We start from the raw sequence: 14,199 nt of genomic DNA, 5'->3' as shown, positions 1-14,199 counted from the left end.
GACTCTCACTCAGAGTAAAAGGCAGACTGTATGACGCATGCGTACGAACAACCATGCTACATGGCAGTGAAACATGGGCTGTAACTGCTGAGGACATACGTAAGCTCGCAAGGAATGAAGCCAGTATGCTCCGTTGGATGTGTAATGTCAATGTGAATACCCGTCAGAGTGTAAGTATCTTGAGAGAAAAGCTGAACATTAGAAGCATCAGTTGTGGCGTGCAAGAGAGACGATTGCGCTGGTATGGACATGTGGTGAGAATGGAGGAGGATAGCTGCGTGAAAAAGTGCCACACCCTAACAGTTGAGGGAACCCGTGGAAGAGGTAGGCCCAGGAAGACCTGGGCTGAGGTGGTGAGGCAAGACCTTCGTACATTGGGCCTCACCGAGGCGATGACTACGGACCGAGACCTTTGGAAATGGGCTGTGCGTGAGAAGACCCGGCAAGCCAAGTAAGATCGTTGCCAGTGCCCCTGGACTGGTTCTTGTGCGGGTGGCACATGAGATGCACCATTTTGAGCGTGGCCGTTGCCAGTACCGCCTGACTGGCTCCTGTAGGATTTTCGAGCGAGATCGTTGCCAGTGCCCCTGGACTGGCTTGTGCGGGTGGCACATAAAAGACACCATTTCGAGCGTGGCCGTTTTCATGCGGGTGACACGTAAAAGCACCCACTACACTCTCTGAGTGGTTGGCGTTAGGAAGGGCATCCAGCTGTAGAAACTCTGCCAAATCAGACTGGAGCCTGGTGTTGCCATCCGGTTTCACCAGTCCTCAGTCAAATCGTCCAACCCATGCTAGCATGGAAAGCGGACGTTAAACGATGATGATGATGATGATGAACCCTAACCCTTACATTATATCCATTATTCTCTTGTTATTGCACTCACTACATTTTTCCACTTTTTATCTCACCCCTTCCTACACGCACACATACCCACACAAAAAATACAAGCACCCATACACACACACACACACACATAACCCACATTCACAAATACCTCCCACACACCTGACAACCCATACACACCCCCATTCACACATACCTCCCATACACCTACACACACACCGCCCACATACATGACAAACATACATGCGCGCCCTCACACACACATATAGACGAACGCACATACACACACACACACGCACAGTGGTAAAGACACACACCTCACACAGCCCTACACACACACACACGCCCATATATACACGCACGCCTACATACACAGCCGCATACACATGCACACACATACACACAGGAGTGCACACAATCTAACGGATTTTGTCTGTTATTTTAAATGGCTTATAAACACCTTCCACGCTGCAGTTGTTTTCGTTCCAGCACACGATCTCAGATCAGGTCACTTGCTATGCAAGTGCATCTCCGTAATATCTAAATATATATATAAATAAATATATATAAATGTATATATATATATATATATATATATATATATAAATACATAAAAATATATATAAATAAATAAATATATATAAATAAATATATATATAGATAAATAAATATATATATATATATATAGATAAATATATATAAAAACATAAATAAATATATATAAAAACTTAAATATATATATATATATAAATAAATAAATATATATATGTAAATAAATATAGGTACTACTAAAGCAGCACGGTCCCGAACGCGCATCCGGTATAGCTAGTCGTGAGTGTTCGATCCTAACCTTAAACGCGGGTTAGGGATAGGGTCAGGGCTAGGATCGACCACTCACGACTAGCTAGCGCGGACGGGACTGTGCTGCTTTAGTAGTACCATAAATATATATATATATATATATAAATAAATAAATATATATAAGGCGGCCTCTGATCAACACGTGTTTTTCTAAGCTCCTAGAAAATCGCCAAGAAACCCCTAAAAATCTGCGAATTCTATTATAAAGAAAACCCGAGAAAGTCTTAAATATCTTCCTGAATGACATAGAGTACACTTGAAGAAATTAAAAAAGTGAAATATAGTAAGGAGGAAGATTCTTTCTTTTGCAAATGTATGTATTATCAACATGGCAAATACAACACGTGGGCTTTACGAAAATTCTAAAATAACTTCGATTTTCGACCAAAAAAGAAAAAGAGGAAAAAAAATCCGTCTGAATAACTTTTGAGTGAAAGTAACAAGACAAATTTACAGAAAAACCGTCTGGAATATATATATATATATATATATATATATAGAAGGGAAAAACAAAAGAAGTAGGAGCCTTTACGAACATCGAAAACATAAACAATGTCTCCTATTTAGCAGCACATGGTATCACCATCGCTTGAAAAGAAGTTTAGAATCTTCCACTGCCTTGGAAATACCCATCTCTGGAAAAACTAGATAAGTATCTTTGTGTTCTGTTTATTTTTCTGTCGTTTATTGAAAGCTTAATATTCTTAGGGAAAATAGAAGGTTAAATGTACATAAGGTGTTTTCTGTTTTGCTTTTGACTTACGAGATTATTGTAGACAGGTTGAACTTTCATTATTATTCATGATTTAAGAGAATTTCTTTAGTTACAGATATATAATTGTTTGTTCCTTTATTTATTTATTTTTCCCTATCCAAGTCGAATCCTTTTTCAAGAGTTTATATAGTTTCTCTCTCTCGCTCTCTTCTCCATCATACCGTCTTTTTCCCCTCTCTCTATTGCTTCTCTCTAAATACGTAGATACACTCTCTATCTTTTTAGTTCATTCCATTATCCCATAATTCTTCTCTCAGACCCTTAATCTCTCTTCCACTGTTCTTCTCTTCACTTCTCTCTCTCGTCACTATAAATACATAGACACAAACACTCTCTCTTTCTCTTTACTTTTCTCCTGACACAATCTTTCTCTTCTCCTCACTTCTCTCTCTCTAACACAGTCTTTCTTCTCTCAGACCCTCAACCTTTATCATAAATACATACCCCCTCTCTCTCTGTCTTTTCACTTCTCTCTACCACAACGTCTTTCTTCTCTCAGCCTCTCGAATAGACACGAACATTCTCCCTCTCAACCTCTCAAACAAACACGAACATTCTCTCTCTCTTCCTCTCTTCTCTCAGCCACTCAATCTCTCTAAATATAGACACTTTCTTTCTCTATTTCTTCACTACCCTCCATCACACTGTTAAAATTAAGTAAATAGATAAATTAATAAACTAACCACTAAAATGTCCAGAACCTGGAGAAGCATGGAATTGACATTGTTTTTGAGAGCCTGGCGCTGTGCTGAAGGAGAAAACCCAAATAATGTAATCACTGCTGCACTGAAGAGCAATGGTTATACGAGAACATTAGCACAGATAGAACGAAAGAAGCAGGAGTTCACACGTTCCTATGCTCTCATAAGATCCCATATCATCACCCTTGATGCCATCTTTGATAATAAACAGCAAAGATGACAAGGATGGAGGCACGGATGCAGATGAGGATGTCACCCCCACTCAAGAAAACAAAGAAGATTCAAGCGAGAAACCTGCTCGGAAAGTAAACCCGAGTGAAAGTGCCCCTACCACCATCAAAACGAAAAACCATGGAGGTGAAAGGGCCAAGAAAGAAGAATTGAAAGCATGAAAAACCAAAACTAAAACAAAAGATGAAACAGCCAAAGAAAGAAGCAGACCTGAATATCCATATAACAAAAAGGATAGAAAGAGACAGCACACACGAATGTGCAAATTCTATTTGAAAGGTGTCTGCTGGCACGGAGAAGAAGGTGCAGGCTGCCGTTTTGCACACCAAAGACCCTGCCACATAAACATGAAACAGGGCAGAAAACACCAGCCAAAAGGGAAGGATTACGCACCACCTACTCCAAAACGGAGGTACGCAGATGTAGTGCGTGCCAGAGACCAGACCTATCAACAACATGTTGTTGAAAGGGCAGCGGCTGAACAAGTCTTTTTTGTGCATGGTGCAAAAGATGGTACAGCAGCTGACCTGGCTACAATCGCACAGATGGGACTATCCCCAATACATAAGACCACCGCAGCAAATAGACCCAGGATGGGCACCACTGGCAATAACACACACATCACATCCATATTCTGACTGAACATCAGAGGACTGTTATCACTTAGTAACAGGACAAAAATCTCTTTCTTGAGAGACCCTGTTGCTTGCAATCAAACCTTATGCATAGCACTTACGGAAACCCACCTGAAACCAGATATAGGAAATGCAGAAATACACATACCACATGGAACAAGTGGTACTTCAGCCAACCAGGGCAGGTAACATACTGGATCTCTGCTTCACAAATAATATGGATCTCATCCATAATGTGAAAGTGACACCGACGCTACTCTCGGATCACAACATGGTAGAGCTGACCATGTACGGACCAAAGGAAGCCATGGACATGCAGCCTACAAGAAACTCTCAGAATCTTTCCAATTTGAACTTCAATAAGGCAAACTGGAAACAGAATGAGAAAGAGATCCTCAAACAAAACTGGCCTAAATGTCTCTCCTCACCGGACATCGACATGAAACTTAAACAATTCATTTCTGTAATGCAAGCTATATGTTACAAATGTGTCCCGGAGAGAAAGGCCACTGTACACAAGAACAAAATCCCCAGGGAGAGGAAAATTCTTATGAGACGGCGTACAAAAGTTTCAAATCGCCTAAACAAACAAATTGAAAGCAGTGAAAAGTCCCGCCTGAAAATAGAACTGCTGGAGATTGAAAAAAATCTGCAACTCTCCCACGAAAAAGAAAGAGCAGAGAAAGAAGCCTGGGCTATAGATAATATAAAATCTAACTCCAGAGCTTTCTACAAGTTTGCCAATGAAACAGCTTCAGTGCACTGCAGGATAGGGCCACTACTTGAAAAAGATGGTGCACTAACAGGAAACCCAAGGAGGATAAGTGAAATACTAAATTCAAAAGTGTTTTCACTCCACCCCTAGGGCACTTTCAAGTCAGCAATCCAACTGACTTTTTTACCACTGCAGAGGCAATGATGATTGATTACATCGATATAAAGGAAGACGATGTAATAAGGGCTATAGATGAATTGAACCCAAACTCAGCTACTGGCCCTAATCGATTCCCAGCAATCCTTCTAAAGGTATGTAAACGAGTCCTAACAAGACCACTGCAGTCCTTCTTTCAGAGCTTCCTTGCATCTGGCAAACTCCCAAGAAAACTGAAAAAGGGGAAAATATGCCCTATTCATAAAGGAGGTAGCAGAGCGGAGGCCAAGAACTACAGACCTATCTCTCTCACCTCACACATCAGCAAGGTCATGGAACGAATAGTCAGAAGAAAACTAATCGCCTTCCTTGAAGAAAATGACTTGCTGCCTGACACCCAACATGGTTTCCGACCAGGAAGAAGCTTCCTGACTCAGCTCTTACAACACTATGACTGGGTGCTGAAACAGCTACTTAACCGCTCAAATGTGGAAGTGATATATCTCGACTTTGCAAAGGCCTTTGATAAAGTCGATCATGGAATGATATGTCACAAACTGCGTGATCTCGGCATAGTTGGAAAATTGGGAGAATGGTTTCATGACTTTTTGAAGGATAGAAGTCAGGTGGTAGTAGCCAATGGGGCCACCTCCAATGACACACAAATATATATTTATATTTATTTATATATATATATTTATTGTATGATTGTGTGTGTCTGTCAGTTCCTGTGAGATAAAAAAACAAGCGAAAATTTTTCATGGTGCAGGCTCTGGGTGATATTGAACTCTACCCAGGATTTTATTGGTGTTTACAAACGCCTTTACGCACAAGACCACCGAGACACCAACAGAAATTTAGTTAAAAATGACGTATTTATTTATATATATATTTATTGTATGATTGTGTGTGTTTGTCAGTCCCTGTGAGATAAAAAAAAAAAGTGAAAAGTTTTCATAAGGCCCCCTCGGTGCAGACTCTGGGTGATATTGAACTCTACCCAGGATTTTATTGGTGTTTACAAACGCCTCTACCCACAAGACCACCGAGACACCAACAGAAATGTGGTTAAAAAATGACATATTTATTGTATGATTGTATGTGTTTGTCAGTCCCTGTGAGTTAAAGAAAAAAGTGAAAATATTTCATAAGACCCCTTGGTGCAGGCTGTGGGTGATATTGAACTCTACCCAGGATTTTATTGGTGTTTACAAACGCCTTTACCCACAAGACCACCGAGACACCAACAGAAATTTAGTTAAAAATGACGTATTTATTTATATATATATTTATTGTATGAGTTTGTCAGTCCCTGTGAGATAAAAAAAAAAGTGAAAAGTTTTCATAAGGCCCCCTCGGTGCAGGCTCTGGGTGATATTGAACTCTACCCAGGATTTTATTGGTGTTTACAAACGCCTCTACCCACAAGACCACCGAGACACCAACAGAAATGTGGTTAAAAAATGACATATTTATTTATATATATATATTTATTGTATGATTGTATGTGTTTGTCAGTCCCTGTGAGATAAAAAAAAAAGTGAAAAGTTTTCATAAGGCCCCCTCGGTGCAGGCTCTGGGTGATATTGAACTCTACCCAGGATTTTATTGGTGTTTACAAACGCCTCTACCCACAAGACCACCGAGACACCAACAGAAATGTGGTTAAAAAATGACATATTTATTTATATATATATATTTATTGTATGATTGTATGTGTTTGTCAGTCCCTGTGAGATAAAAAAAAAAGTGAAAATTTTCCATAAGACCCCTTGGTGCAGGCTCTGGGTGATATTGAACTCTACCCAGAATTTTATTGGTGTTTACAAATGCCTTTACCTACAAGACCACCGAGACACCAACAGAAATATAGTTAAAAAATGACATATTTAAACGCCATTCTCTGTGAGCATGTAAAGGACAAACTTGTCTTTGGCAAGATGAGTAAGACAAGATAAGGCATATTTTGCATTTTAAATTCTCCAGAAAACTCCTAGACATCAGAAATGTAAAGAAATAAATTAAAATATCTCGGCCAAATGAAAGAGGCTCAGAAAATTGGCGGCGGTGCATCGGCATGGCCGCAGATTTAAGCTAAAACTATAAACAAACATTGTAGGAATTAAATTTCTTTTTAATCAAAAAGGTGTTCTATAATTATTTTTTCAAAAAGGTGTCGTTCTACAATTTCTTTTTCAAAAAGGTGTCGTTCTATAATTTTTTTTTATTGAATTCTGCGAAAAGTTAGGTTTATAAATCCTAATTTTCACGTATAAAATTGCCGCCAGTAAGATGGAACAGTGGTGCTAGAGGTGGAAGGGGCGTTGGGGCGCGACAGGTGGTCTAGGCTGCCTGGGTTCGCGCCCCCCTTCCCCTTTCACTTCTTTCATCGCCGGACCATTGACCCTGGCGGGTTTTTACTTCGCTCTATCATTTTTCCTCCTACTCCAGTCCCCCTCCTACTCCTAACCCTCCTAAATACTCCTAATTCTCAAAGACGAAATTAATTAATTAAATAAATAATAATAAATTAATTAAAAAAAAAACAAAATAAACATACATTTCGTACGGAATACCTGCGGCTGAAGAAATACAGCTAGCTTTACTGATTGAGTGTTTACGAATCGATGTATGTAATTGATACATGTAAAGCCATTCCAGAATCGACCCTCTCTGATTGAAGTCACGTAATTGAAGCCGAGGAAGGATTCAGAATTATGGCTGCAACAAGGTAGGCAAAGAATAGAATCTTTTCTCTTTTTATACCCATTGTCTTTTACCATCGCCTTTTAATGCGTTTTACACGAACAAATTGACACAAGAGTCTTAATTTTTGGTTTAATGTGAACACCCGGTCATATATACGTATGTATATTGACATTTATTGGGTTGTCCGCAAAGTTCGTGCCGGCCATATATACGTATGTATATTGACATTTATTGGCAAATATTGGGTTGTCTGCAAAGTTCGTGCCGGCCATTACAATTTTGTGAATCTCCATCTTTTAACTTGAACATATCCTAAGTCGAAAATTAAGCTACTATAAATCGGCACGAACTTTGCGGACAACCCAATGGAACAAAGCAAATGTAATGAATATTTCTGAAAAGAAAACTTTGCTCCAACGAACCGAAGGAGCAATGAAATGTCATTTATCGCCTATTACATCTCGTACAGACAAGTGGGGGTAAAAACATAGAACGAATGAATATGAGGATGTAATGGCTACTACTCAACATCACATCCGAGTAGTATCATTTAAATGTGTCTGGCATATTGTGTATCTAATGTTTCATAAATCCACCACAGGTGACAAATGTCCATAATAATCTATTTCTGTCCCCAATGGGTCTATAGCCTCACCAAAGTTTCCTTTTTTTGTAGCTTTTTCAACCAGTAATAACACATTGCCTACTTGGAACTTTCAATGTCTCTTCTTCTCTGACTATAAAAACTGTTTACTTTCTCTTCAATCGCTGCATTTGTCCAATGTTAAAAATCCTGTTGATGTTTTTTATATTGTGTTTGTGTAATCAATTGGTGGATATTCTGTTGTTGGAGTTACTGGGCTTTATGTTTGGTTGGGGATTCTAGAGTGATTAGTGTAATTCTGGTGTGTGGCCATTTGTGTATCACTCTGTTCTTTTCTCTAGAGCTCTTGGTTTCCTTTCTCTTTTCTATTCCTTGTCGTTCATCTGGGGCAGGCATGGATGATTCAGCACTTAGGAATCCTTCTGTAGACCTTATTAAATATGCAAGGACCCCGAAACTTATGTCCTCTTAGGGGGTTTTTGCTTAATAAAAAAAAAAAAAAATCTCTGTAAATGTAGTAGTGTTAGAGAGGAGAATAATTTGGTTAGGGGATATATTGGCAGCACTATTGAATTTAAAAGGCGATATCGGGTCCACATGAGCTCATTTTCGAATGCCAAATACTCCAATTCTACTGCATTGGCATATTATATTCATGATTTGAAGAGGGGGAATATGAGCTATGGCTAGGCCTATCCAAAGCCCCCCCCCCCTCCACACACACACACACACACACACTTTAATGCTAATGTAGATTATGCTTAAGGGAATCGTACTTGATTTGTAAATGTTTTGGGCCAAACACCTTAATATCTTCTTATGTGCTCCCTTTTCGTAATGATGGGTTTTTCTCTTCAGAGGCCCACCTGAGCTGTGATCTTGAATTGAATCTGTAGCAAATTTTCTTTCATCTAAATTTAATTATTGACCTTTGAAATGCATATGCTTTTCTTTGTTCGACTCGTGCTACCCTTTTAGCTTTTATCACCTTTTATTCGTGCATATGTGTATACTGTTGGCTTTTACCATTTGGGGCCCCGTTGTTTTGGCCAATTGGAATGTTTATTCATTATACCTTTCAGTTTAGTCAACCATCTCATCAATCGCAGCAGCTTCATAACTAATTCAGTTCTCTGACAGCTTAGTTGTATATCTGATATGCTTTTATAATTACTGTTGTATTGAATAATTATTGATAGACCTAGATTAGCAACAGTCAGTGCTACTATCACCAACTGAAAATCTAGGTTACTTTAGGTGAGCCTAATAACTGATGGTTTTGGGGTGTTGTTGTTTGTCACTCTTGGTGAGCCCTTAACAGTATATAACTAAGCTATTACTGTACATTAAAAGAAACAGGCCTCTGTAAAGTGCAACACATAACCAACAGTGGGGCTCATTGCTGGTTCCACTCCAGTACCCGGTGTTGTACGATGTGGGGCTCATTGCTGGTTCCACTCCAGTACCCGGTGTCGTACGATGTGGGGCATAGGCTAATGTACGGAATACAAGCGAAATGATTGAAGTAATAATAATACAGTAAGGTTTTCTTGAAGCATTGACAGGTGTGGTTATGTGATAGAGAAGTTTGCTTGCCAACCATTCAGTCCCACTGCAGATATATGTGCGTCTGTGTTGGTGTTTACATCCTCATGAAAGACACAAAATAAGTAGCAGGCTATTCTGGTAAGAAAGCTTAGCAAGAGCCTATGTATACATTTTAATTAAAATATATTTCGTTTTTGCTAGATTAGATTTGTTTCATTAAATTAACAAATTTCTCCTCAAACGTTAAATCCACATTTTCCTATCCTGCCCTCACCCCAACATAGAATATTCTCTTCCATAATTCGGTATAGTGCACATTTAAAGACTGGCTTTTGTTTTTCCAATCAGGTTTCAAAGTTGTTGCAGTGTTTCTGTCATGTGCTGTGAAAAAGGGGTAAGTGATACGAGGAATCTCGGATTATACAACACCGCCTCAGACAAACCTATCCAACCCATGAGCCTGTGGAAGAAGAGGTGATGAGGAAGACATGGAAAGGTAGGCACGCTCTTATATACACACACACACAAACTGATGTTCATAAATACATATTCATAATATATACACATACATACATTACTCGATTCATAATATATACACACATTACTCGATTCATAATATATACACACAAGCACACACATTACTCGTTTCATAATATATACACATACATACATTACTCGATTCATAATATATACACACAATACTCGATTCATAATATATACACACAAGCACACACATTACTAGATTCATAATATATACACACATTACTCGATTCATAATATATACACATACACACATTACTCGATTCATAATATATACATATACACACATTACTCGATTCATAATATATACACACAAGCAAATACATTACTTGATTCATATACCTGATATGCTTCTATAATTACTGTTGTATTGAATAATCATTGATAGATCTAGATTGGCAACAGTCAGTGCTACTATCACGAACTCAAAATCTAGGTTACTTTAGGTGAGCCCAGTGACTGATGGTATTGGGGTCTTGTTGTTTGCAACTCTTCGTGAGTCCTTGACTGTATACAACTAAGCTATTACTGTACATACATATATTTATTCAGCTATTATGTCACTTGGTAAAAGAAACAGGCCTCTGTAAAGTGCAACACCTAACCAACAGTGGAGCTCATTGCTGGTTCCACTCCAGTACCCGGTGTTGTACGATGTGGGGCATAGGCTAATGTACGGAATACAAGCCAAATGATGGAAGTAATAATAATACAGTAAGGTTTTCTTGAAGCATTGACAGGTGTGGTTATGTGATGGAGAAGTTTGCTTCCCAACCATTCAGTCCCCCTGTGCTGGTGCCACGTAAAAAGCACTGTGTGGGGTGGTTGGTGTTAGGAGTGCTGCAATTATGAATCTGTGGTTCATGCGTCCTGGCATCTCTTGTGGGTATTTTTCTAGCCAGAAGGTGATCATCGCTTCTATACCCTAATCGTGTGGGATTATATTGTACAAACTCACATCGAATGATACTAACAGGGTTCCTTCACTTATTGTCTTCGGGAGGCAGTTTAGCATGTCTAAGTCATCCCTGATGAAGCTTTTCACATATTTTACAAACGGATTGAGTAAGATGTCTAGGAAGTTGCTCAAACGGTGCGCTTCACAAACAGGGCCAGCAATGATGGGTCTCAGTAGGGGGAGGATCATTAATGCATAGGCTTGGAGAAACTCTGCAAGCTTTACAAATATCCGGATTTTTGTGTATTTTAGGCAATCTGTAGAATAGAGTAGGTCTGTATATGAAGAGGATAAGTTTTTAAGAGTCTTCTGTGGGTTGTATTGTACTCGTAGTAAATATTATTTTCCATCGTGGAGAGTATTCACTTATTGTAGTACCCTGTGTCCATCACCACTGCCGCACTTCCCTCGTCGGCTTCTTTAATGGTGTGGTTTATATCATCTTTTAACTCGATTAGGTCTTTACATTAAGGTTGGATTTAATTTGTAGGGTATTAAAAGGAAAACTGGTAATGTGTTCAGAAAAAGCATGAAGTGCTTTATTTCTGCCTTTTGTAGGACGGTATTTGCCTTTGACTATAGACTCATCTTCACTGGTGTAATTTTACACAAACAAATTGACACAAGAGCCTTAATTTTTGGTTTCATGTGAACACCCGGCCATATCTACGTATGTATACCGACAAATACTGGGTTGTCCGCAAAGTTTGTGCCGGTCATTACAATTTTGGGGATTTCTTACTCTTACATGCATATCGTTTCTACATATTTAACATAATATACACACACACACACACAAGCATTACTCGACTGCTCCTTCAAAACGCGGAGCAGACGGGACAACTGATGAAGGGAAATTTACATATGTTGTCTCTCTGTTTTCTTTTGTTGTTCAATAGAAAAAAAAAAAAAAAAAAAAAGTTTGTTTCATTTCGTTCTTCATTTAAAATGTTTGTTACCTTCTTGTGATGTCCTGTACCTATGTATGGGTATGTGCATATATTATTATATGATAGAACGACATGTTTTATCATAATTCAGTTTCTACAATGTTTAAATATGATTACATACCATATATTTAGATTAACTTAGTATCTACAATGTTTAAATAAATTTGTTAATATTTATATGTTTGCTGATTCATGTATTTATATATAGGGCACTTTCGAGTCTATGTTGTAACTCCCGAGAAAACTGAAAGAGGGGAGAATATGCCTTATTCATAAAGCTGGTAGCAGAGCGGAGGCCAAGAACTACAGACCTATCTCTCTCACATCAGCAAGATCATGGAACGAATAGTCAGAAGAAAACTAATGGCCTGCCTATTTTTTCTGATGTTATATCTGTTCCTGAATGATGTGTAAAGAAATTTTGATTAAAGCATCTTAATGAATTCCTTATACTGAAAAAGATAAATTTGTTCAATAAACTTGTTATACGTTTTTGCGTCATAACTCCTTTACTATTATTTATATACATATTCTACAATGTTTAAATATGATTACATATATTTAGATTCTAGAACATTTAAGTATGATAATTTAGTGTCTATAATGATTAGATTCTTCAACATTTAAGAGTGATAATTTAGTGTCTGCAATGATTACATTCTTCAACATTATCATACTTAAATGTTGAAGAAACTAATCATTATCACACTTAAATGTTGTAGAATCTAATTATATAGAATGTAATCATTATAGACACTAAATCATCAAACTTAAATGTTGTAGAATGTAATCATTATAGACACTAAATCATCATACTTGGATGTTGAAGAATCTAATCATATAGAATGTAATCATACTTAAATGTTGTAGAATCTAATTATATAGAATGTAATCATTATAGACACTAAATCATCATACTTGGATGTTGAAGAATCTAATCATACTTAAATGTTGTAGAATCTAATTATATAGAATGTAATCATTATAGACACAAAATCATCAAACTTAAATGTTGTAGAATGTAATCATTATAGACACTAAATCATCATACTTGGATGTGGAAGAATCTAGCCATAAAGAATGTAGTCATTATAGACACTAGATCATCATACTTGGATGTGGAAGAATCTAACCATATAGAATGTCATTATAGACACTAGATCATCATACTTGGATGTGGAAGAATCTAACCATATAGAATGTAGTCATTATAGACACTAGATCATCATACTTGGATGTGGAAGAATCTAACCATATAGAATGTAGTCATTATAGACACTAGATCATCATACTTGGATGTGGAAGAATGTAACCATATAGAATGTAGTCATTATAGACACTAGATCATCATACTTGGATGTGGAAGAATGTAACCATATAGAATGTAGTCATTATAGACACTAGATCATCATACTTGGATGTGGAAGAATCTCACCATATAGAATGTAGTCATTATAGACACTAGATCATCATACTTGGATGTGGAAGAATCTCACCATATAGAATGTAGTCATTATAGACACTAGATCATCATACTTGGATGTTGAAGAATCTAACCATATAGAATGTAGTCATTATAGACACTAAATCATCATACTTAAATGTTGAAGAATCTAACCATATAGAATGTAATCATCATACTTAAATGTTGAAGAATGTAATCATTATAGACACTAGATCATCATACTTAAATGTTGAAGAATCTAACCATATAGAATGTAGTCATTATAGACACTAGATCATCATACTTAAATGTTGAAGAATCTAATCATATAGAATGTAATCATTATAGACACTAGATCATCATACTTGGATGTGGAAGAATCTAACCATATAGAATGTATTCATTATAGACACTAGATCATCATACTTGGATGTTGAAGAATCTAACCATATAGAATGTAGTCATTATAGACACTAAATCATCATACTTAAATGTTGAAGAATCTAACCATATAGAATGTAATCA

General features: G+C 37.5%; 2 protein-coding genes across 6 annotated transcripts in view; one reads left to right on the top strand and one right to left on the bottom strand.

Moving 5' to 3' along the window:
• The window catches only part of LOC106867625 (contactin-3), a 629,470-nt gene that overhangs the window by 10,318 nt on the left and 604,953 nt on the right, over nucleotides 1-14,199 (bottom strand). The window lies entirely within an intron of this gene.
• LOC149130894 (uncharacterized) lies at nucleotides 1,638-12,734 on the top strand. Its single transcript, XM_089343753.1, has 3 exons — nucleotides 1,638-7,652; nucleotides 10,131-10,278; nucleotides 12,439-12,734. The coding sequence occupies exon 1, from the start codon at nucleotides 4,181-4,183 to the stop codon at nucleotides 4,913-4,915; it is 735 nt and encodes a 244-aa protein (XP_089199879.1). The 5' UTR covers nucleotides 1,638-4,180; the 3' UTR covers nucleotides 4,916-7,652; nucleotides 10,131-10,278; nucleotides 12,439-12,734.

The sequence above is a fragment of the Octopus bimaculoides genome, chromosome 27, assembly GCF_046866305.1.
Source record: "Octopus bimaculoides isolate indiv1 chromosome 27, ASM4686630v1, whole genome shotgun sequence".
Lineage (NCBI taxonomy): Eukaryota > Metazoa > Mollusca > Cephalopoda > Octopoda > Octopodidae > Octopus > Octopus bimaculoides.
This window is presented reverse-complemented; position numbering and strand designations above follow the sequence as displayed.